The following is a 26,188-nucleotide window of genomic DNA, read 5'->3' on the forward strand; positions in this document are numbered from 1 at the left end:
GCTAAAGGGAGTTAGCTTGCAATATTTTCCTTTTTTTGCAGATTAATTCCAAAATAAAAAGGGTCAACGCATTATTTTAAATTCATGATTTAAAGAGTAACTTAACAGTAAATCAACTTTTTTTCTTTTTTTCAAATTCAAATATACTCTTTTTTATAAATCACTTTTTCTGCCACAGAACACCTTAAAGTACTTTACGTAAATTAAAATCGTAATAATAACAGTGAAAAATTGTAATCAAAATAAAAACCCCACAATCATACAAATATAAACAATAAAAAACTCTCCATAAAATCAATTTAAGACACGAGGAAATGTTAAAAACGACTTGACAGCAAAGCACAAAAAAGATTATTTTGAAGTGGGTGAAGTCGTCACATCCTCAGGCAGGCGGATCCACAACTTTTGTGCCATTTGTGGTTGTTAGTATATTCAGAACTCTTGTTTTTCCTCAGACTTCAGGTTTTGGTCAGTCTTTTTCCTGGAGGAGTTTAAAACGCTTTAGTTTTGCATTCGGACAAAGGAAATCCAACCGTGCAAAAGGTTCACACGGCTACTCTCTGCCCCTCCGAGTGCAAAATTGATTTGGGTTTGTTAACTCCTTTGATTCCAGCGGGCACTTCAACGCTCGGCTGTGCCGCCGAGTGTGTTGACCTCGGCACAGAGCAGCTTTGAGTCTTGGACCGAATGCACGATAACTGACAGGGCCTCTAAATGCGGGGGGACAGGAGGGCGCTTGGCTGAAACCCGGCTCGGGTTTCGAGGACAGCGGGGGCAAATTAGTGGTTGTTCTGATAATGAATCCATCTCACTAATTGTTTCAAACTAATTGATGGTGGCGAGGTGAGATCAAGTTGTGTTTGTTTGGAGAGAGCCTGGCTGACGGGGGCTGGCTCTGGCGAGGGATAACATCTCTCTCGCAGCTTTACACATTATGCATGTTAATCTACAAGATGATGTATGAAGTTATGAGCACGATTGTTTGCTAGCTCTAGATCTTGTTTGGCATGTTCATGTTAAAGCATTAGAAGTCCTGCTCATCAAATAGAAGACGTTTTTTTTACTGGTTTCTGAGCAGCGTTTCGGTTTATTTAAAGTAGGTGATTGCAAACATCCCAGACTCTGAGGAGCCCCAAGTGACTCAGACGGATTCTGTTTCCTTTTGCCGTCCAACATTCATCCTCTCATTCATTGTTAGTCGTTTGCATTGTGCTCCGGTTGCAAATGTGTTATCTTTCTTAAACATAAATCACACTCGTGTTAACATTCCACACTGACGTATTTAGACATCCCGATGACGGAGAACGTTGGAGCCGTTGTTACGTTTTATACGCTTTCCATGTAAACCAGACAGAACTTGTTAGCATATCAAATGCGCCGTGATTGTGTAAAATTAATCAGCATGAAAGGAGGAGGAATAAAAACTGGAGAGAAACTTGTGCAGTTTCCTCAGCTGAGATGCACAAGTTAACTCAAGAAACAGTAAAGCAGCGGAAAAAGCGAATAACAAAACTATAAATGATAATTATGAAATCAGAGCCTCCGTTCCAATTAAACTAAAATAGTAAAAAATATGCTCAGAAGTAGTTAGCACTTAACAAACCCGAATTCCTCATCAAATTTAAAAAATAAAGGAATTATAGAGGAAAAAACGGATTATCCCACTTTTAAAGTTGAGTTTCCATGAAGAACAGAATCCTTTAAAAACATGACCTGCATGTCATGTTTAAATAGCATTATTCAAAGTTTTCCAGAGATAAAGATAAACAAATTTGAATAATGCTAATAATAATAATTGGGACTTTGATCCATATGTATAATAATATATTACCTTTGGCACGCTAAAGAACAATTTCCTTTAATGAAATATGAGTTATTTTCCTGAGTTTTTTTTCCAACTTGGAAGTAAGGTAACTCTGAGGCTCCGCTTTTCACTCCTTGTGGGTGCCGCCTATTTCATGACATCAACCTAGAGCTGGCCTCGCCAGTGTGTCTGAATTCACCCACGAAAACAAGCAACATCGGAACTTTTGCACAGATGGATGTGCATATTGTGCATATAAAATAAAAGCATTTTTGCTGATTACCGCTAGCTCTGCAGAGAAAGTGGGTGTGTGTGTTAGCTTGAGGGCGGGGCTGGCAGCGCAGACTTTTCCTAGAAGGGGCTGTTCCTGACTTTCATACATGTGAATGTGGGAGGGGCTAGTGGTCAGTGTGCAGGTTTTTGGAAATTGCGTGAGTGGATTAAAATACTGCTTTGGGGTTATTTTCTGTGAAGATTTAACATTATAAAACATTTCAAAACCCAAAAAGTTGATTTTGCATTATAAAGACTAATATAGACAGAAGAAAACTATGCTAAATTTGCTATGTGGCAACAGGCGAGAAGTGGTTTAAAATAGGAGTGGAAAAATAAACGTCTGTCTTTAAAATGTTACACGCTTGGTTTTTATGTGCCAAATATTTTCAATAACTAAAAATAATAGAAAAAATGCTGAATATGAAACAGCTAAGTGACACATTTGGAAAAACCTTAACCCTTTAACACTGGAGATGTCACTGCCGACACCCAAATACTACACACACCCGATGGCATGCGGTAACTCTAAGATGATTTACACAATCAACTTAAATCAACGGATTCGTTTTTTTTTTAGCTTTGCATGGTTATGCAACACATTGCTAATTTCATTCCTTGTTGTTTTGCATGTTAACTTTCATCTACGGTTTATTTTTATTTCCTTATTGTTGTTTTTAACCAAAAGTCTGTCTGTTTTTGTCCTTTTTTCTTTGGTCTCTACTATTCATTCATCGCTTGTCTCTCCTTTCTTCACTCCAGAATTCATTCTCTCTGTCAACTATTAGTTAATCCCTCTTCTAATCCTGTTAAGGAATGCTACGCTGTTAGCAGCTATTCGGAATGATCTTCTGACACACACACACACACACACACACACACACACGCACACACACACACACAGATGATTTTCATTCTTTCCATGCGCCTCTGTTTTTCATTTTACCTCTCTCTAAATGTGTTTTCTGTTCCTCTTCAGCCACCAGATGTTTTATTCATGAGCTGGAGATGGAGGAGAGATGAGCTAATTTATTCACGCATGACTCTTAGGTGTGTAGCGTTTTTGCAGGTCCTCACAATGAAAGATTTTGGGATGTTTGAATGGTCTCCTGTGCTTATTTTCACAACACTTTGTGAAAATTAGATCCGTTTTGCTCGTTTTCAAATATAATTGGTTAAAACTTGATGTAAAAAATGAAGAAAGGAAAAAAAAAAAATTATATTTTTGTACACTGGCGTTTTTGATTACTTTTCTTAGACTTAACCATTAATATCACCAGACTCGGTGACTTGTAAAATCTATTTTTTTGCATTATATTTAGTGTTGAATTTTTCCATTTCCATGCACGACCTCAGGAAATTGTCAGGACAATCAGCTGTTCTGCACGTGCAGTGTACCACTGGAAACACTGGTGGAGGAGAGGGAGGCAGGCTGGGGAGAGTTTGCAGGAGGTGGCACATGATGCAAGGAGTATGTTGTGGTTGCACCACCCGTCCCCCTGTGCCGTTAAGTTTAAGGGAAGAGTTTAGTGGAGATTCAGAGAAGAAGGTCGTTAAGCTTCAGTTTTTATAAAAATAGACTCTAAAGTTTTTCGCCTTGGAAAAAGAATTGTTGAAGGTGAAAAAAATGTAGGTTTGAAAAGTCACAGTGGAGTTTGAGATATAGTAGTTTAAAAAACCTTTTCAGAGCATCTTTTGTTGCTTCATTGTAGTTCTGTGGCCGGAAAAAATAAAAAGTGATTTTTTTTTTTCTAGAAACCATTTTTAAATGTTGATTTTTATTTAATCTGTACTACTGAAATAACACACATTATTGAATTTTTTTCTTTTTTTGTGAACGACCTTAGTTGGTTTTAAATATATTACTTTATAAAAAACTTTTATCAATGTATGTTAAGGCTAGAATTAATGTAGGCCAGCAGGACATACTGATAATTAGCTACACACTATTATTTAGGATCTTTATTACTTTTCATTTTGTGTTTCTTTTGGAAAAAACGCATCATTTGTGAGCTAAAACAAGGATTTAAATTTGCCTTCCAATCCCATCAGAAAAAAATATGCCTTTACATTTAAATAAAGGGAAAACTCGATCTAAACGGGACTCTATGGGAGAAAATAATGCTGTGATGTTTTCATATTTTGTAATGTAATGGTGTAAAACCTTCCCTCCTCTTCAATGAGACGTCTCAGTGGATCCCAGCGTGTTACCACACTTTGATTTTATTTTTGTATTCTGGAGACGTTTCCATAAGAAAACAACCCACAGACAGGGACGCCAAAACAAACAACCAAGACTCTTGAGTTTTTCGCGTGGGTCTTCAATTAGAAATTTCTAGATGTGTAACTTAAACCTCAACAAGAAAATGTTAATAATTTATTTGAAACATTGGTAGATTTTGCAGTAAAGTTTTAAAACAATCTGGTTCTGTTTCATCAAACGGGCTATGAAAACCATATTTTTCCATTTTTTCGTCCAGACTTTATTAATGCAGAGAACATCTTTTGACCAAGAAAAGCAGAACCTTTTATCACATTGATATTTCTCTGCTTCAATTGTTCCTGGTTTGTCGGGAAATCATGATTAAAACGGCAGACTGGAATTATGTGCTCTTGCATAATTTAGACTCGGCTCATTATAAATAATTGCTTCACTGTTGGTTGTCCAGGTTCTCAGAATTTTTACTTTTATGAGCTTTTGCAAGAATCTGGCCAGTGTGTTCTTTTCATGTCCTCTTCAGAAGGTTGAATCCCTAAATTATGTATTTCATGAATCTGAAACAAAAGGGACCATTGAGGTCTCTGGAAGACGAGCCTTCACTGTCCTTTAAGCAATGACTGCTGGAGACTCCGGGGTCAGGCCAATAATGATTCCTGCCCCATTAATTTTACTGCTTCAGCCTGGACCGGACCCTTGTAAAGGTGGCATTTATTTAATTAATCATCTCATCCTGATGTCTGGTCAGTGGTCACCCCATCCATCTCTCACTATTCCTTTCAAGATGAGTAAAGAGGGCTTTTCATCAAGTCTGGATAAAAGGAGAAATGAGAGACTTAATTAATGTGCTTCTGTTTCTCCCCGTCTTTTATCTTTCCTGCTGTCAGACTAATAAAGGTGACGCCTTGGCCAGTCGTGTCCAGAACACGTTGGGCTCCTACGAAGAAATGAAGGATCTGCTAACCAGCCACTCCAACCAGAGCCACTTGGTGGGGATTCCTAAAGGTAGCACAGCCAACAATCTGCAACAAACGCCAAGCTTTTCGGAAAGACCCGCCGCGGAGTCCCAGCTTTTCAACGAGGCCCTGAGAGGAGACATGGGGGGAGGAGGAGCAGAGGGAAGTGGAGAAAAGAGGACAGGAAGTGTGCCATCGTCATCGGCATCGTGCTCGGCTCCAATGCAGCCGCCTGCTGTGGCAAGCACTGCAACAATCGCGCATCAGAATTTGAAAAAGTCAAGAAACTCCATGGACTGGTCAAGGGGGTGCCATGGACAGAGCACCCAGGCAGCAGGCCTCATTTTGGGATCAGGACAAAACAGACAGGGGCAGCTTTCGTCAGGAGCCACCGGCAGCAGAGGGAAAACGTCTACGACAGAGGAGCAGCAAATACAGAGGCACGAGGAGCTGTTTAGTTCACTTAAAGATGTGCTGGGCCTGAAGGAAGATTCAAGCCCCTCTTCCTCCTCTTCGTCGTCTTCTTCCTCATCTTCTTCTAGAAGGCAGTCTTCTCACTCATCTAAAACACATTCCCTTCCAGGTAAGACTGACAGTAAAAAACACTGACTTATAGACAAGGTGGTCCAGAGAGTGTATGTTATTTACTACAAAAGTGGACCCAGTACTGAACCCTGGGGCACACCACATACAATGTGAGCAGGTAAAAACATAAAAAGACTTTTGGGGGTCACAACAGTTCTTTCTTAAAGACAGGTGAAAATAATTTATCAAACTCACAGGCCTTGTAGTCCCACTCCAATCATATTTTGATCTATTGTAAAAGTGTTCCCAGTGGTCTTTTAATTACGACTATGCCATTTTTTTCCAAAGTAAAAAAAAAACTGTTGTTTTTTAGGAAACAGTTTCCGCAGCGTGGCAGGAGCTCATTGGAAATTTGCCCCTCGGGTATGAGGTTCCATTTGTGCCAAAAATGTGAAAATATGTTTTTGCGGCTACTGTCTATGTTTTTGGCACATTGTCTGTGTCTATTGAATGACTTCATTGAACATTGGTTCATGTCTATGTCCTATTAAGCAATATCTTCTGCGTGCCCATGCTTCTTTGATTAATATTATATATTTACTTTGTGATGTTTACGCTTGCTTTACGTTTTAAACTTTGCATTTGTCTTTAATATTGTCGTTTCCCAATGTCGTCTCCCCGTCTCGTCAGGAAAGTCCTTAGCAACCGTTGCTAGTGTCGTTAGCTACGTTGTCTCCCCATGTCTTGTCCTTAGATCCTGTCGTATTTCAAATTTTGCCAAAGTCGTCAGAAAAGTCCTTTGTACGGTCTGTAAATTGTTTCCTGTCCTACCATGGAACAAAACACGTTAAAAAACAAAACAAAAACAACTTTATTGATATTCCTACAAACATGCATTGCCAGAAAGTTGTGTGTGGGGGGGGGGGTGCGTACAACAACGCTTTCACGTTCCCGAAGCGAGTTTTTTAGAGTATGGCTTCAATTAAAAGTATTATTTAAAAGTCTTTTGAAAAAAACTTGATCTTTATCAAATATGTTGTTACAAATCTGACGGAAAAGGGAGGAGCAGACGGGCCGAAAAGAGCATTAAACTGGCCCCCGAGAGCGCCACCTTATATTCAAATAAATACATAACAGATTAAAAAGAAAAGATCAAAATCCAGTCAAAGATTTTGGCCCATCTGCTCCTCGTTTATTCACCCGATTTGTGCCAACATGTTTGATAAAGATCAGTTATTTTTTAAAAGACTTAAATAATAGTTTCATCTCCAGATTTAATTGAAGCCATACTCTAAATAACTTGAAACAATTGGCAAGACTCGCTTCGGGAATGTGAAAGCGTTGTACGCATGCGACCCCCTCTTTCTGGCTATGCGTGTTTGCGGGAATATCAATAAAGTTTATTTTAAAAAAATGTGTTTGTCATGCTTAACGCTAGCGCCGGCTTTAATAAACATTTTTCCGTGGAAACAATTTACCGGCCATTCAAAGGACGACAAGATATAACGTCACGACATGGAGAAACGTCATAGCTAACGACACTAGTAACGGTTGCTAAGGACTTTCCTGATGACGTAGTTAGATGACAGGGGGTAACGACAATAACAAAGACAAATGCAAAGTTTAAAACATAACGCATGAACCAATGTTTAATGAACTCGTTCAGTAGACATAGACAATGGACACAAAAACATACTTTTGGCACAAGCGGCACCTCATACTTGGGCACCCTCCCTTTTTTATATTCCTTCATCCACCACAGTAGAACATAAACTCTCACCTGAGCACAGGTAGTATGTGTGACAGAATGAAATATTTGTGTGTACGTGTGTATACGTGTGTTTTTATTCCCAAGTATGTGCGAGCGAGCTGTAATTGTACTCTGTAAATGTTGTCATGTTTGTATGTGAAGATTTTTGGAACCAACAGGTATGTCTCTTACATTTAAGTGTGTTTTTCTTCTCTCTTTTTTAAATATAAAGGACCAAGTATACAAACACAATGAATATAAAAAAGTTTAGCCTCAAACACAAAAGGGGTTTATACTAATACACAGCTGCTTGACGCGTTAAGACAGGCGGATGTGGTGAACAGAATCCGGTAGTTTTCCAAAACAAAACTTCCTTTAATATCAGAAAATAAACAAAATGGAAATGATCAAAGTTAGTGAATGCATTTTTTTTTTTGTCTGCGGCCCGGTACCAAGTTGCCCACAGACCAGTACCGGTCCACGGCCTGGGGGCTGGGGACCATTTCCCTAAGGGTTGGGTCTAATGCAGAAAAAAAATACACGTCTGGGCAAACTAACTGAATTATGACTTTAAAAGTTGCATGAAGGTATAAGAACATAATAAACACAATGTTTTTCTAGGTATGAAGAGACTGTCAATTGTTACCTAAAAAGTTAGCCCTTTCTGTTCAATTTAAAGTTGTAAAACCTAGACTGGAACATCTCAGATGGGTCATGTTGATTCAAAAACTAAGAAAAAGAAACTTTTTCAGTGTTGGAGCCCATCGCTGTTCTCTAAAATCTGAGGTCAACTCAGGTCTGTTGACATTAATTTGCCACTCTGTCTGCTCTCAAAACCACTTTTAATTTGACACATGCTTGATTGAAGCGTGATGCGAAAGTCAAATTCATTAGTGGTCAGTCACGGTGCTGCTAAAAGTGAAGCTATAAAGTGAAGCTCAGAATGTGTGCGGCTCCTTTTACAGACGAAACCTGATTACACCTACTGTAGTGGATGGAGTCAGACATACTGAGTTAATTACCAGATTCTCTTTCTGTGCTTTATACTGGAAAATGACAGGAACCCAATTAAATGGCTTAGCGGAGCTTTGACCAAAGCTCAACTTAACTGTGCATGAAAAAATATGCTCACGTCTTTAGCCTTCAAATCACATGGAAATTGTTATTTTACTTTCAAATCCAATTTTTAAGCTTTTTAAAAAAAAACTTTTAATGGAATAGGATAACCAAAGTCTTCAAGCCATAGCTGGTTTTAGTCTCATTTGAAGCTTAAAGAACCAGAATTGAAGATATAAGTTGTTAATAGAATACGAAGACATAAAAGTTTCCAAATTGTTGGCCTTTTAAGAACATATACTAACAGTAATACTCTCAGTCTTCATCAGTTTTTATGTCACGCCCTGCAGTGTTCAGCAGTAGGTGCCATTTTGTTGATTTCCTTGTTTTTCTTCCACAGATGGAAGTTTCCGGTCGTCCACCACAGATGCTTGCCACTTTAAGTCTTCCTCCAACACGGAAAACGGGGGATCTTTCAAATTGTCACCCTACGAAAATGAAAGTGGCTCTCAGCTTTCTTTAAACTCCTCCCCACTGGCCTCCACCTCCATTCTGACCACTCCCACTCCCGGTCTAACCACTCCCACGTCTGGACTGATGACGCCCACTTTCCCACCCGGCACCCTGTCGGGGAAGCCAATTGCTGTGCAGCAGAAACCCACGGCCTATGTTCGACCAATGGATGGCCAGGACCAGACACCAATGGACTCTCCGCAGCTTAAACCCCCTCTAGTGGCTGCAGAAGGCTTTAGTAATGGCCAGTCTTTCAGCGGGGCTTCAGGAAATGCGAAGAATAAACTGCCAAAGCTGAGTCTCAGTCACACAGAGGAGGTAAAAAAAACACATTTTATTCTTCCACATGGGGTTGCTAAAATATGAAAACTGCCTCTTCTTTTGATGCAGTTCTGCTATTAGTTTTCCTTCAAACAATTGAATTTTGAAAAAAAATTACATCACTCACCTTTCTACAAAAAAACAGACTGGAAAAATTATCTTTGGATTTTTCAAACATAGTAAGATATTTTGAGGCCATTATGCTGTAATCAGAAATGTTTTACAGCAGAAAATAAACAATTGTCTATATATCTCACCAAGGTTGTATTGCACAACACTCAAAACATTTTAAAAATGTCAAACTCACTGTTTGTTCCTCTGGAACACATAGACATACTCATAAAGGGATTTAAATTTGCACCGTACCTGACAAAATCTTTTAACATAGAATATGATGACATCACATCTGGAGAAACTGCAAAAAATAAATGGGACCAAAATCTAAAGAAAAAAAAAATCAGAATAATGCACCAACAAAATCAAAACACACATTTTGGGAATGACCAAAGAAAGTTTTGAAATAATTATGGGATGGCCACAGGACCTACCATTTTGTGGCAAAGCTGGAAATTTGGCAGTTTTCACATTTTTAAACAATGTGGGGAAACAGTTTTTTGCTCAAGCGATCTTCACAAAATTTGACACACATGCCAACAGGTTAAGTCTACAACCACAACCGATGTCTGCAAATGTAAACTTCTTTTAGGGATTTCACTCTATTGCCTCCTAACTCCTCCAGCATCAGTGGGATGTTACTCGGGAAAAGATGTTGGACATAAAGTCGGTAGATTTTTAACTGTGTGGTGAGCTTGCAAAAGTGGCGTTTCCCTGTTGTTCGCACATTTTTGATCAGAATTTTGTGAAAACTTTAATACATGAATCGTTGGCTCAAGCTGATTGAAACTACCGTAATTTCCGGATTATAAGCCAATACTTTTGTCACACGCTTTCAACCCTGCGGTTTATTCAATGATGCGGCTAATATATGCATTTTTTCTAATGACGCTAGGGGCGCTCGAGCAGAAAGGGTAAGAAAGAGTGAGACAGGGGGAATACGGCATATGTGCCGAGGAAGACACAAGTTTAATGTAAATTCCAGCTTTGTTAATGAATAGCACGAACAGACCCTCATCAAGGAAAATTCAAGATGAAATGCATATGATGCAGCTTTCAAGTTAAAAGCAATCGTTATAAGCAGTATGAAAAAATCCTCCATCAACAACGGGTTTGGAAAAGCCGGTCTGCTGCGTGACGGAGAGGAAAGCTCAAGCTCAGTAGAGAATTTACCTAAGAGTGACACTGACAGCGACAATGAAAGAGACACTGAGAGAGAGTGTGGCGAAGAATGTCTGACGCTATTCCAATCCGACACTGAGGAGGAAGACTTCCATGGTTTCAGAGCAGAGGAAGTGTGCGCCTGTAAGTTACTGCTGCTCTCAGTGACTTTTACCGGTAACCAGCCCTGTTAGTGCTGTAACTACCGTATTGCTGCCGTGTTACTGCCGTGTCACAGGCACTGTTTGGAATAGAGCTGTGACGATGTGGGATTTTTGATCATGCCAGTGATGAAGCAGCAGGAGTTGCGGCCCCCCCCGCAACATAAAATCCCCCTGCCGCCGCGTTGAAATGAATACCGGTACAAGTAATAATTACAACGCACTATTCTTTATTAACAAATAACAGTAACAACTAACTACTAACTATCTAACTAATGAACTAACTATACAGGTGTTGTAGAATGATTTTTTGTATGTGTGTCAGTGTTGGGGGTGTTACAGAGTGAAGGAGAACAGTAACAAAAGGTTTCCCCCAGAAGAACGGTGATTGATTCTTTATTAACCCGCTGTGGAGTACACTGGTGACAGTGTGGGATTTTTGATCACCGCCATGATGAAGCAGCAAGAGTCGAGACTCCTGCGACCCCCCCTAAACACAAAATCCTCCGGTGGGCGGCCGTGTTGCGCGCTCAAGAACGCACGCAGCTTGTAATGGAAATGAATACAATGGAAATTCCCCGAGAAGCCCTTGAAGTTTGAACACAAGACTCGCAGAAGAACCGTCTTTCAGTGTACCGTCTTTCTTTGTAAATATATCATGTGTTGAACTTTTCCTGCGATTAGTTTTTTTTCTTTCTTTCCTCTCCCCCTCTTCATTCTTTGTAAATATATCATGTGTTGAACTTTTCCTGCGATTAGTTTTTTTCTTTCTTCCCTCTCCCCCTCTTCATTCGGTTGTTCACTTCCCCATTCAGACCCTCAGACCCTCAGAGCCTCCAGAGCGGGTTAATAAAGAATCATTCACCGTCCTTCTGGGGGAAACCTTCTTTTATTACAGTTCCCCTTCACTCTGTATATCAAACATGAACTCGCACCCCCAACACACTTCCGCTGCACGTGCTCCCTCCTCTTTCTTACACACATGCGCGGTTTCAGCACATACACATCCTCATTCTAAAACACGTTTCGATGTGGGCACATGCGACTTATAGACAAGTGCGGCTTATGTATGTACAATAGGGTTTATCCTTTAAAAATGTAAAGGTGCGCTCTATAGTCCAGAAATTATGGTACATGACATTCAATGTAAACACATTAGGACTAGTGAGTGGTTGACAAAAAAACCTCTGTTACCAAGGACATTTTAAAAATTACTTTTGCTGATTCTTCTAAAAATTACGTAGACCTGTTCGTTACCCCCAGCTGACCAAGAGATACGACGGTTGCTATGGAGATTACCCAATACAAAAGCCACCTTTTTGGAAAAAAAGGCTTCTTTTTCATGAATTTGACCCTTTCAGCTTCAACCAGGTACCAGGAGCAGAGGGGTTGGGTGGGGGGCTAAGGTTGCCACTCAGCCAGTGAGGGCGAGTCACGAGGGGACTTCGAGGGCGGGTGGCACCACTCTCAGCTTTAAATAATATTAACATTAATAAGCTACTTTCCAAATTTTGATGATAACACAATTCTGTCAACGGTTCAGGTTGAAACTTAACTTTTTTTTTTGAATTCTCATTTAAACCTTGTTAAAGGCTAACTCTCTAATGTTGAACTGTCGTTTTTATTTGTCAAATAAAAATATCTCTAGATTTTGGAGCAGCAACACATGACTGATAACTCATTTCATCTTGCAAAGGCATGATGAAAAAGACCTCCTCCAAATCAATTTAAAATTATTCATGAGCATCTGGTTTAGGGTGGTTAACAGTGACACATACTGTCACTTTGCTTCTGTTTTCATGAATCTGACTGCATGTTTGCATTTTTTCCTTCCAGCCCCCTGCTGTCCTTCCATCTATCTCTGTAGCGCTCACTCATGTTCCTTCACAAAACAGCGGGACACACCCGTTTTGATGATGATGATGACGACAATCTGTGTGCTTGTGTGTGTGTGTGTGTTCCGCGAGACGGGTTGACAGGCAAGTAGTCATCCATATCGAGCAAGCCAGCTGTTCCTGTGCTTTGATGGAGCGGATTTGTGTGTCTACGTGTGTGCGTCTGTCTGTGGAACGCTGCAAATGAGCTTGAGATGGAGCTTTGAGCATATGGCACAAAAACTGAAAAACCAGGGAGGTGGCTCCAAAATGAAAAGAGTCCAAGTATACTTCACTGTCCATCCTTTTTTATGGAACATGTGAACAGGAGAAAGTGCGGTCATGACTTTTCTGGCTTTGTTTTCACCCACATCTCCTTGAATGCTCCGTTTCTGCCCACTCACTCTTTACCTTTCACTTCTATTTCTTCTGCTGGGAAGTTTATGAAGGGAGGATGTTCAATTTGAAGCCTAACCAAATGTTGTAGTTCCCTTAAATGACCACTGGGGGCTGGTTTCAGAAATTGCCAATGACTCCCATGTTAAAAAGGTCCATCTTTCCACCGAAAACATATTAAATGTATAATGCTTTTTTATTCTTGGATACTGTGGGTGTATTTTCTTATTTTAGTTGTTTGGATTCTTCTAGAGCTCAAGGAATGTATTGAAAAAGCCAAATTCACCAAGTATTCTAGTTTAATTAATTCAAATAAAATGAACTCTAAGGCTGTTTTCTCTGCTAAGAAACAACAAAACCATGTAAATAATTACCTCAAAATTACTATTCCACTGCTTTCTTCAATGCGCTGATCTCTTTTTTCTGAACTAAAACTAAATATTAATCAGCAGATGATTCCTAATAGTTATTTGGTTTCATCTTTCTCTTCTCCTCCACTGCTGCTTTGCTCCCAGTTATTGCCAATATTCTGTCTTCCCTCTGTTGCAAAAACATTTGATTTAATTAAAAAAAAGTTCAATTAATCAACATACCAACTAGATTCATTTTAAAGTGTTTTTTAAGCAGCTGTTTCCTCCTATGGGTCCATCATCACTCCTCCCTTATCACTGGACTTGTCCTTCAAATTCTCAAAACTGCTCCTGCTGTAACTCCAATACTTAAAAAGTGGTGCATATCCCACCAATCTCAAAAATCTCTAAACGTCTTGGAGAACCTGTTGCTCTTCAGCTTCAGGCTTTTCTCCTATCCAACAGCCTCCATAAGTCTGGCTTTTGGCCTCATTATTTTTCCCAAAGCTGCTTTCCTGAAAATTACCTAAAGCCTCCATCCAATAGCTGATTCTGATCACCTATCAGTTCTCATCCTTCTTTATCTGAATGCAGCCTTTGATATTTTACACATCCTCCTTGGTATTGGTAGCACTCTCCTTGACAGGTTGAAATCTCAGCTCTTTACTCCCATGTAGTTCGTTCAGTTACATTCATCACTTCTCAATCATTTCCATTTACCCCCGAAATGCCCCAAGGTTCTGTCCTGGTGCCACTTCTTTTTTTGTTCTTTTACCCAAATATCACATTTATTTTCACCTTTATGCAGATGACACCCATCTCTTCAGCACATAGGCCACCTCTACCCTCACTCACGTCTCACTGCCTCCATGAAATAAAATACTGGTTCTAATGAACAAAACGGTGACAAAGCTACTTGTTTTGCAAAACTCCCAGATTATCCATATTTTTCAATATTCCTTTGTCTTTTCCTCCCCTCGTGTTAAGAGACTGGGTGTCATTCTGGACTGCACACTTTCTTCCACTTCACATGTTAATATCATCACCCAGTCTGCCTGCTTCCATCTCTGCGACATCCACCGACCTTTCTCACCCCACACACTGCTGCCACTCTAGTTAACAGACTCGATTTCTACAACTCCCTGCTGCCAGTAAAGTCTCCACAAACTCCAACTTGTTCCCATTTCAGCGACAAAGATGACAAAAAACTGTTACACCTGTTCTCCAGCAGCACCACTGGATCCAAACAGATGTCCCATCCAATACAAAATACTGTTTTTTTTCCTGCAAGGTCTTCTCCTCCCTGTGCATCATTGATCTGCACATCGCTGTACCTGCTCAAACACTCAGATCCTCTTCATCTGTCCATCTCATTGCTCCATTTAAACACCTCACAACTAAAAGGATTTTTGTCCCATTTTGACTAAGCAATGACCTTTAGTGTCAAAAACATCTATTATTTAAGACTTACTTAGTTTAAAGACTTTAGAATTTAGAAGGAAGTTGCATTTTAAGAGGTAAATAAATGGAATAATAGATTGAAGACTTACTGGTTCACTTACCCCAGTGATCTCAAAGTACATATAAAAAAGCTATAATTATTTATTCATTGAAAAATTAATAATAAGAATATTTAGTTCATTACACAAAACAAAAGTACCAAAAAGAAAAATGAAAACTGAGCTGAATATTTTAGCAATTTTGCTAAGCTTTAACGGACAACTTTCTATTGTGGGTTTAATGAGAATGTTTGTCTCATAAATAACCTAATTGCAATAGAAAACCTAGAATTTTCCTCATCAATTTGTTACTTTTTAAAGAAATTCACCGCAAAATAATTTTTCTACAAAACTATAAGTAATAAGAAATTCAGCGATTGTTAAATTTTACAAACCGCTGAATGTGATGCAATCAAAAGTCAAAGGAGGGCAACATAAAGCTGCCTTAGAAAGTTTAGTAGCTAGTTTTTACTCAGAATCTCTTGAAACTGAATAAAAAAATGACAAAAACAGTTAAACTAAGTCTGTTTAATAACGTGTGTGACATTTGTTATTAGTCATGTCCTCATATCATCATTTTTGTCTCTTACCAGTCAGGTTAGTGTTTCGTTGATGATGTGACACAAAACAAATGTTTAAGTTAAAGTACCATTAGCTGCCACACACCTAGGTGTGGGAAATATGTTCTCTGTGTTTGACCCATCCCCTAGGGGAGCGGTGAGCAGCAGACACAGCCACGCTCGGGAACCATTTGGTGGTTTAACCCCCCCAATCCAACCCTGTACTGTGTGTGAAGCAGGGAGGCATTGGGTCCCATTTTAAGAGTATTTGGTATGACTCTGCCTGGATTTGAACTCAAGACCTTCCAGTCACAGGACGGACACTCTACCACAAGGCCACTGAGCTGGTTACAGCATAAAAATAGAGTCAGACTGAATTTTATTTTGGTTTGGTGAGACATTTAGGGCTGAGATTCGTCTAAAGTTAAGACATGTTGGATGACAGAAGTACCTCACCAAAATTGTTCCTCCTCAAATGTCAGATTCTTAATATAGTTTCCAGGGACTCACCATTACATATTATATACTCGCTCTGAAGCATTGTTTGTTTGCCCTGAGATTGGAAGGTCGTGACTTCAAATCAAGGCAGAGTAATGCCAAAGACTCTAAAAATGGGACCCAATGCCTCCCTGCTTGACACGCATGAAGGGGTTTGGATTTGGGGGTTAAACACCCTACTGTCAAACTCATTTTCACCGAGGGCCACATCAGCAAAGCGGCTGTCGGCAAAGGGCCAGATATGACTTATACATTCAACTACATGTAATGAAAAATAAACGTAACTACTAGGCCTGCACAATATACCGCAAATTTATCGTTATCGCAAGATCAAGCTGTGCAATATGCATATCGCAAAACACAGCAAAAATTGCAATCAATGGTTACCTTAAATGCGCTAAAACAATCTAATGGCAGCTTAAATTATTTAACGAATCAAATAAATCCCTTTATGCATTTGACCAATCGGATAGACTCTTTAGCGTTGTTGACCAATCAGATGGAGCCCTTTTATGTTAGATGTTCCATCCTATGTAAACGAGGGTCATTTGGAGCACAATTCTTAAACTGTTGCAATAAAATGGGAATTATGTTTTTGGTTGTTTCGCTATTTGTTTATATACCGCAAATGATATCGTTATCGCAATATTAATCCCTCATAGCGCATATCGCAAGTTATCTTCATATCGTGCAGCCCTAGTAACTACTAATGTTAAACAACTAATTTATTTATTTATTATATTGTTTTAAAGTGACAATTACAGTTGCATAGAAAACATATGTTTGCTTTTTCCTCTAGCATAAATCCTTTTAAATTTGATTCTGTTAGGTTAGGTTATATGGACAGTGTTTAAGTCCTAATGCATAGTTGCCCAATCCGATACTTTAAGTCAAATTCCACCTAGATATGAATAAATACACACCAATTTTTATTTTTTATTTTAAGAAATGAAAAACTGATATGCTCTCGGGGCCACATAAAATGACATGGAGGGCCACATTTGGCCCCCTTGCCTTGAGTTTGACATGTGCCCTAATGGTTCCAAAGTGCGGCTGTGTCTGCAGCTCACCGCTCCACCAGAGGAGGGGTCAAATGCAGAAAATGTGGATTAGTTTGACTTTAAATACAGTTTTGTTTTTGTAGTTTTGTAGTTTGCACAACTAAGATCAGTTTAGGATGAGACTGAGACGGTTACTGTGATTATTTTGAGAGAAAATTGGAAACACAAAATTTCAGAACATTGTCAGTGATGATGAAGGGGAGACACTGAGAACCGCGGATAACGTGTGAAAAACTTTTCTGAGGTACACTACAAATTCCACTGTGTAATAAACTGCCCTATCAAGTGAAAAAAGGGCTAACTGATAATGGTTTATCCGGATCATGGAGCTAAACTAGAAGTTTTTCTGGTCCTGTCCAGCAAACGAACCGATAGATGTGTGCCTCTCGTGATGGACACGTTTTGCTTTTGCTATCGGCGTTGTTTGTTACTCTTCCAACCCCTTTTGTTATAGAAGCTGACCTTTATTGAGTTTCAGCTATACTAGAAAATTAAACCAATGTACAATTTAGGATTTGGGTTTGTGACTTAAGCTAAGGCAGCTAAATATAACTACGGTAGTTGTAAAATAAAATAAAATAACAAGAAAAGTATAAGAAATCATAAAAGCCTCAAAAGTTATTTAAAATTGTTCATTCTGATTGAAAGGAGGCTGCACCGCTCAATGAAAATGTCCATTCTCTATAATTGTTAGTTTCTGAATTGAGTTCAGTCATGTGTGGATTCTAGTTTTTAACCCTTTTAGCCTCTTTGTTGGATTTCAGCTCAAATGCTGCTTCAGAAATGAAGCAGGAGAAAGCTGGAAATGGTGACTCATCAAAGCAAAAACCAGCAGAATAAACATCACAGCTTGGCGAAGGGTGTGGTCAAGCCGCTAGAACGCCTTCACTTAGATCAGGGCGCCGCTGCATTTTCATTCAGACGAACGGCAACGGAGCGAAGTGGAAATGCACGTGTGTTTGTGAAGCAAGACGGTAAACAGGGAGGTGGCAGGTGACATTTCCAACAGTACTGTGACAAGTTTAATTTACATGTGGTTCAAAGTACAGAGCTGATGTAATTTCACAGTGATTTGAAGGCCTGCTGGGCTGCCGCCATCAGGTGTGTGCGCGGGAATTCACAGCGCCTCTCCGGTAATGCAGCGGTAAATAAGAAACAGGGTAGACCTTCAGTCTGCTGTCGCTGTTAGACTAACACCAGTCTAATCTATTTCATTCACAGGGAAAGCATTCAGTTCTGCTTTCTGTGGATTGAAGAATGTTGCCTTTATATTACACATTATAATAGAAAAGAAAGTCTCCAGCTTTGATGAGAAAGCTGGTTTTCCAGAAGATTCCTGCTACTACACCCATTTTGTTTTCCTAGCTGAAATGTTTCAACTAGAGCTCACTTTTCCAAAAGAAAAAAGAAAAAGAAAAGCCTTTGAGTCATTAAATTAAAATTTTAACTCCTTCTGTTGCTACCGGTATGTAAAGACTCACAATCATCCTGAAATTTCATAGAAATCTATTTTTTGTGTGTGTGTATCTGTAGAAAAAACCTTAGTTCAGAATTAATTGAATGCTGGTTGCTAGGGCGATTCCCAAATTATTTCAGGGAGAGGAAGCTCTCAGAAAAGGATTGTTGCTCTTAAAGACCCAGTCCAATATAATCCTGTCTTTAACGTGTTCTTATGGCATTTTTCTAGTGATGGAGGACATGTATAAAGGAAATTCATCTTAAAGATGTATTTCTGAGTATTCCTCCACTCAAATAGCTGTGAATCCGGAGCAAATTCAAAGATGGTGTAGCTGACGTAGGAGCGGGCCACAAACTCTCTTCTCCGCTCCATTCTGATGCATCTTTCAGCCAAACAGATCCATCTACGTCTTTGTTTTCCTCGTCTGAGTTGGTATCTGGCCCAAAACTCTACGGCTCGATAGTTCCAATATTGCTCGCCATTTTTGTTGCACGGGTAATGTCAGATTGGGATTATGAGGGGCTGAAAAATAGCGGGAGAGTGTAAACAAAGGGTTACTAGAAAGGGGAGCTGGGTTTCTGCGCGCCAATGGTCCCACCCACAACTCAGAGGTGAATTTCTAATGAGCTCCTGCCGCTCTGCAGAAACTATGTCCTAGAAAACGACACAGGTGTTTGGATTTTAGCTAAAAACAGCATGATCATGAATAAAAGACAACAGGGAACACTTTAAAAATAAATCAAAAGATGATCAGAGTGGGATTTAAGCATTCCTGTTCTGATCTGCACTTGACTTTAGCTGGTTTCTCTGCTACCTGCTTGCAGACGATGACCCAGATCAGGTGATTGCAGAGTCTGAGTTCACTGAACATTCGCTCCATTCCAGGAGGTTTTTATCTAACAGCAATGCGGGTTAAGCTTTACCCTTTTTAGATAGGACTTATACCTTTTTGTCAGAGACAGCATCTTTAAAATATACATCGTTTAAGGTCTTCAAGTGCCCTTATAGGTGGATACGGGATGTCTGCGGGCAAAAACATGCGCCAACCTTTACAAAAACGCAGGTGACATGAAATGTCGGGGTCGTAGATTGTGGATCAAAAATGTTGATGCATGTTTTTTTTTCAATGAGGTGGGCGTCAGGTCGTAGCAAATACTTACAACACGTAAGGGAAAAGCAGGTGAGACGCTGGCGTTATGTTTGTTTTTTTATTTTTACGCCCCCCAAATTCTGTGCACTGTGCAGGAAGCCCCTTAGGGCTGTTCATGTGATAAGTGCATGCAACATGCGTGCTCCTTGCCTGCAGCCTGACTGTTAGAGCGCAGTTTGTTTAGACATCCCACGGGGGTCCTATGGGGCAGCTACGCATTACCTGCACACCCCGCGCATGCAGCTTTTGAGCTGGATCATTAAGGAGCCACAAGCACATCTTACTAACAATTAGAGTGTCTCATAAGGGGACCGTACGACAAGATGGTCTGCACGTCATAAGTACCCAACTGACATTAGCCTCACAAATACTTCACGATACACTCACCACATGCACAACAGTGGTACATTCCATTTTCATGATGGGGTCGCTCCCCTCCACGAACAACCCAAAAACCCACAGCATCCATACAGGTCAACCCCCGTTGAGGTGCATGTGACTAAGGCTATAGATGTTCAGCAAATCCGTTCTCTAGTAATATTTTTTTTTTTCTGTAAACTTTGTCATTTAAAAAAAAATTATATAACCTTTTTCTCAGATAGACCACGTGTGTTTTTTTTTTTATGTTGCTTTTTCTTTTTAGAGTTTGTTAGACAAACTACACAGAACATCCTAAGGGAAACAATATTTTTGGAGTGAAATTTTTCATCATTAAATATATTTAAATATATAAATCTGAACTAATGCTGTGATGCCTGAAGTGGCAAGTTTGACTCTAATTGTAGGTAAACTTGCAATACCGTTGTGGCTTCGCAGCTGGTTACAATAAATGTCCAAATAGTTTGAAATCAGCATCCAGAGTTGTTGCATTAAGCATCTGGAGGGAATTTAAAGCTGTAAATTCCAGCTTCGTAGCAGATTTATTGACGAGTGCTTGTCAAGTCATTCCAGGTGAATCTGGTCATTTGCTGCAGGTTCTAGCTTGAAGGTAAAGTTGTTTACATGTAATGCACTCTTATGAATCTGAGCAGCCATTTGCTACCTTACTGCACTTTAAACATCTGTTCTAAACAATAAAACCGTACTATGCTTCAGAACAAACATTAAACAGATAAAGTTCAGGACTTTTTGAGGATGAGCTAAAGAGAAAGTAAAATGCTTATGTGAAGGGTTAGCAGCCCATTATATTTGAATATTGGTAAATATTAACTATAGCAAAGTTTTTTTTTTCCTGTTTTAGGAAAATGTGTTGGTTTTTCTTTTCCAAATAGGAGTGCAGTCAGAATTTGGATTAATGTGGGAAATATCTTCAGATTTCATTGTTTTTCTTCTGCAGCGAGTTGTGGATTCCTCACAACTATTTACTTTATTTATAGCGCAGAAGTCAACAAACGCTCGGCAGCTTTCATTGTTTCCACATTCATTGCCGTAGCCGTGCAGATGGATGGCACAGGCGGAGGGATAACGGCAAAAAAGCGGAAAGAAGAGTTTATGGAGTTGCATATAGAAACACCTTCTCTCAGGAAATGAAGAGGTGGCAGGAGAAGGCAGTGATGAGGGAAACCGAGGATGAAATGTTTTTGCACTTCCTGCAGAACGACGAGAGTTATGAGGAGTGTGCCAACGCAGCAAACAGCTGGCTTCATTTGCATAACACCCATCAGGCCGATCTTTCCCCTCAGGCTGCCTGTCAGCTCACCGAGACACGCACTAATAAATGCACACATGTCACCAACTTTTGCGTCTCTTGGAGTGTGGCGGCACTAAATAAGTTAAGCGAGACTTAATGAAAGCATTTTCAACTTGATTTTCATGAGGTAGGCTGGTGCCACCGCAGAGAGGGTGATAACATAATTTAGCTTTTATGCTCATAATAAAGAAAAATCATGAAATTCATCTTATAGAAAAGAGTCCCATGAATCAGGGAGCTGATGGAGATATGTATGGAGAAAAGAGGCCTCCTTCAGGTTTCATCCAAGCAATATGTGCCTATATTTGATGATCCAGATCAAACAGGGAATACACTGGCATCCAGGGATGGATTTTTGAGATGCAGAAGGTTGATTGGAGTTATGTAATGTTTCAATAAAAGCATCCTCAGCTGCAACGTTGCTGAGAAAGTCAGAAGTCAGTTTCTGCATCGCTTTTTACATTCCACTGGCTGATTTATTCCAAGGAAGCGCAGGCTCTCAGTCTGGTGGTTGTACAATTATGGTTCCCTGAGAGTAGTAAGTTATTTAAAGATGCTGTTTATAGCTGAAAGGAAAATGAGCTGTTTACCCCAGGGATTAACACTATAGCTCTGCTTACTGGATTAGCTGCAATGATCAGCATTGATCTCCACTGTCAATATAATAAGCTGATCGTGTGCGTCAGGGCTCCTTGGAGGGCTGTCACCTCCCTCTAAAGCACCAGTCCTCCTTTACTCTGGTCCAATGTGCCGTGTTTCGAAGAGCTCCACGTCTAAAACGACGGTTTTAATTTAAGGGGTTAGGGCCGTCCTGCGAATGTGGGTCAAAAGTCAGCAGTTCAAGTGGAGGCAGAGTGAAGTGAAGGTCAACAGCCTTCACTGTGTATGATATAAAAGCTCAAATTAAAACGAACAGATTAGGAGAATTATATAATATACACTTTCTTTCAAACAGATAAAAATATGTTCACGCTTTTCTCTTGCTTAAATACTCAAAGTTCAAACCTTCATAGTAAAATAAGTCAAAAAATCTAGAATGAAAACAAAGATCTGGTCGTGTTCAGAGATTTTTGTAGATTTTGAAAGCTGTATGCATTTTGTATAGGGGACATAGGGGACAGAGGAGATTGATTGACAAGCCCTGCAGCCAATCAGGACCCAGAACACAACGCACTATACAATAAAAAGAAGCAAAATTGCTAAAAAAAAAACTTGCAAAACAGCGTGAACTGCTATAAAACAAGGGACCAGTGCACAGTTATTAATGGTCATCCGATAAATATGTGCTTGAGGCCGTTTTGTAGTTCAGAGAAACCACTAGATCAGTTGTATCACAAGACATTCAGTATTACAATGAATTATGACTGAATGACCGACTGATCGATTGATAAATTTTCATCTATTTGACAGACCATTTGCAAATCTGTTAACTCAGTAGAAGTGAATTTGCTATTATGTTTGCCTCATAAATTATTCACTGAGGTCTTGTGAAAGAATACAAAACAACAAAAGTGAAATGTTTTACCTAAAATCACACAAAAAATTGAATTTCTTTTAACATTTAGACCAAAATTAACTGTTGCAAAAAGCTGTTCAAAAAAAGTATTGCAGGTTGAGAGCTAGCGATGAGAGGTATTGAAAAGTAGCTGCAGCAGTTTTATGTTTAATCACATTACAAACACGAGTTTAAAACCAGGCTCTGCCCGATCTACTATTTTTGCAGCTCTGTGGCAATTTCACTGCAGAAATTTTATAGCTTTGGTATTTCATCCGATCCACTTCTTTGCCAAGTGCAGGGCTTCTTTTATGTGCCTCCGCGGTTTCAAATAAAGTGAGTTGCCAGCTTAAATAAAAAGAAAGAAAGAAAGAAAGAAAGAAAGAAAGAAAGAAAGAAAGAAAGAAAGAAAGAAATAGCTGTTTTCCATTGTTACATTGGAAGTTTGTGCATCACGCTCCTACATGGCTGCAGGCTAAGCTTCACATACCACCACACAGAACAAAACATTAAAAAAAAATATCAAGATGTTCTTTCATGTTGTCCTAGAAACATCATTAAAATGTAACTGAACAGCATGCACTCTTTTAATGCAATCATATTAATGTGGCTCTGAAAGCGTTTCTCTTTTACTTTCCAACTTGATGATGTATGACAACTTTCTTAAGGAGTAAAAAAAGAACAATTACTAATAAATATCCACTTTCCCACAGCAGCTTATGTCTGGTACCCATGAAAGTATGCTTATAAAAATCTCCATTGCTGTCGGCATCGCAGAACAATACATGAACCCCCAGTGCCAGCTCTTTAGTATTATTCATTATGTTCTGACACAGACTAGTGGCTGTTTCTAACTTTGTGTGTGTTTGTGTGCCTTTTGTGTGTGTGTGTGTGGCAGGGGTCTTTTAATAAAAAATGCCCCGCTGGGCTCTGTGTTGCCAGTTTGCCAATCAGAGCATGGCCACAAAATGCAAATCCCACTTTCACACACAAAGCACACACGCACACACACACACGAGTGCTAATGCACACATGCACACACGCAGAGGGAGAAGAAATGTTTTGATCTACCAGGGCCATTACAGACATTTTAAAATCCTATGAATATAAAAAAGAGAGACGGAAGGATGGGTGGTGGTGGTGGTGGTTTGGTGGGGGAGGGCATTGGCAGCAGAAAGAGGGGAGGAGATACGAGCGGGGAGGAAAGTGAGAGGAAACATTTCCCCCTCTTTCCCTGTGCTGCACTTCATTTTCCACTTCCAGGGGTGACTGCGTACAGAAATGTGTCAGAAGATCATAAATAAAATAGACAGATGTCATTTCTTTTCTTTTTTTCTCTTTTGTACTTGGAGGCAGGAGATTTATGGAAGAATCAATAAACATGATTACTTTATTAGCTTATGGCACTAAAAGTCTCTGGTGATCAACAAAGCTTTTTCCGATGTTGAGACTACAAGATCGGTGATGCTGGAACACACAAACACCGATGGCAAACCAAACCACCGTATTTTCCGCACTTTAGGGGCACCTTGGATAAGAAGACGCACCGTCAATGAATGGTTTATTTTCCAGTTTATGTCATATATAAGGCGCACCAAACTATAAGGAGCACAAAGTGTGAGAAGTCCGTCAGTAAGGCTTAACTAACTGCCTCAAGAAGAGGGATGGGTAACTCCAGGCCGTCCCTGCTCTAACACGCTACGCAATAGCCATATTAGAAGTGATAGTGTGTTGACAGCGAACGCGGTTCGCATGGGAAATTCGCGTTGGCCGCATCTCCTTCAAGGGTGGCGCATCAGTTGCTCGCCGCCTGTCCAAAAATGTGTTCATAAGCATGGCGCCCCAGCTGCGTGTGGGAGGAGCCACCACCAAATAGCCTGATCGCAACATGGAGCGGTGTCTATCTCATTTCCAATGCACGGAAGACACTGAGGTCTGAATTAGTCATTTTAAAAAGCAAAAGGCATCGGTTTTCACGTCCTCTGTCATTCGGATGTTCTCCCGCTGCAGGAGCCGCATCCAAAGTGTTTCTGTCTCTCTGTGACCCAGTTTGAAGACTTACTGTCCTGCATTAAGCCGAGAGGGGAGAAAAAAAAGACAAGAATAACATTAGAAGATCTTTCCTTTTTATTATTGTCTCTGTGAAAATAAAAAATATATATAATAAAGTTCAGGCTTCCGCACCAATGCCGCAGCTGCTCCTCTGTCATAGCCCGCCAGCGTCCTGGGGTCGGCGTAGCTGATCCTACGAGCCGATGGAATCACTGAACATGTCACATGTTCAAAAATGAGTCCCTGATTGGTAGATGTAACGTGGAACCTTGCCAAAGTTCAGATATTAAAGCTCTGGCTGCATGCCCGTTGCTCAAATCCCGACGCTGGACCTTAGATTGCGTCTGTACCATTGACTTAACATTAACACTGTCCGCCTCTGACATGCAGATCACATACGATGTACAATTTCTGTAGCTCCTTACCTTGTTTGCAAGACATTAAAGAACAGACTGATTCCGCTAAAACACATTACCGTGACTACGCAGCTCCCAAGCTCGTTAGTAACACATAAAAAATAACAAAAAATAAATAAAACAGTCCGATAGCTAATTTGTCAGCATAATTACAAAACCCCACAATCACAGATTTTAACAGAGTGCAGTTCACCTTTCAAAATTGCTTTAACATCAGTAATAACAACCAGAATTAACCCATTTGGAAGGCGCTCTGGATTTTAAAGTGGACTGTCCTTTTTTTTTGTTTTTTTTTTCCAAAAAAGGCTCTTAAGTGCCCTTCATAGTGCGGAAATACGTTAGTAGAAAAAATAATTAACATTTATGTTTATATCTATGTTATTCAAAATGTAAAAAACCTGTCGTCCTCTAGGGCTTAGAATCTGCAGAGAAATTCACTTCTGAGTTGTCGGCGGGACTGTTGGCATGGAGCGGCCACGCCCCTCTTTTTCTCTATTGCTGAAAGCTCTCTGTTCATGTGCTCTCTTGCTAACTTACAGCACCTCACAACCCTAACCTAAACATCCCAGCGCAACAAAAACGGTAAGCAATATTGGAGCAATCCAGGTGTGAAGTTTAAATCCAGATTCCAGCTCAGACGAGGAAAATAAAGACGTACATGGCTCTGATCGTCTACAACTGGATCGTATTTTCTACATTGCAAATATAAATTTCATTTTTTTCGTATGTTCCTGATTCGCAATGATTTGAATAAAAAAAGCTCAGAAATGCCATTTTGAGCTTAATTTTCTTTATACATGTCCTCCATCATCAGAAAGATGCCACAAGAACATGTT

The 26,188-nt window shown here is 39.8% G+C and overlaps 1 protein-coding gene across 2 annotated transcripts in view; it reads left to right on the forward strand.

The window, feature by feature from the left end:
* Positions 1 to 26,188, forward strand: part of aff2 (AF4/FMR2 family member 2) — a 206,348-nt gene that overhangs the window by 63,345 nt on the left and 116,815 nt on the right. For both annotated transcript variants that reach the window (XM_020706761.2, XM_020706762.2), the window contains exons 3-4: positions 5,183 to 5,834; positions 8,983 to 9,413. In XM_020706761.2, the coding sequence (XP_020562420.2) occupies positions 5,183 to 5,834; positions 8,983 to 9,413 (1,083 nt within the window). The remainder of the gene's footprint in view (positions 1 to 5,182; positions 5,835 to 8,982; positions 9,414 to 26,188) is intronic.

This window comes from Oryzias latipes, chromosome 10 (genome assembly GCF_002234675.1).
Source record: "Oryzias latipes chromosome 10, ASM223467v1".
Taxonomy (NCBI): domain Eukaryota; kingdom Metazoa; phylum Chordata; class Actinopteri; order Beloniformes; family Adrianichthyidae; genus Oryzias; species Oryzias latipes.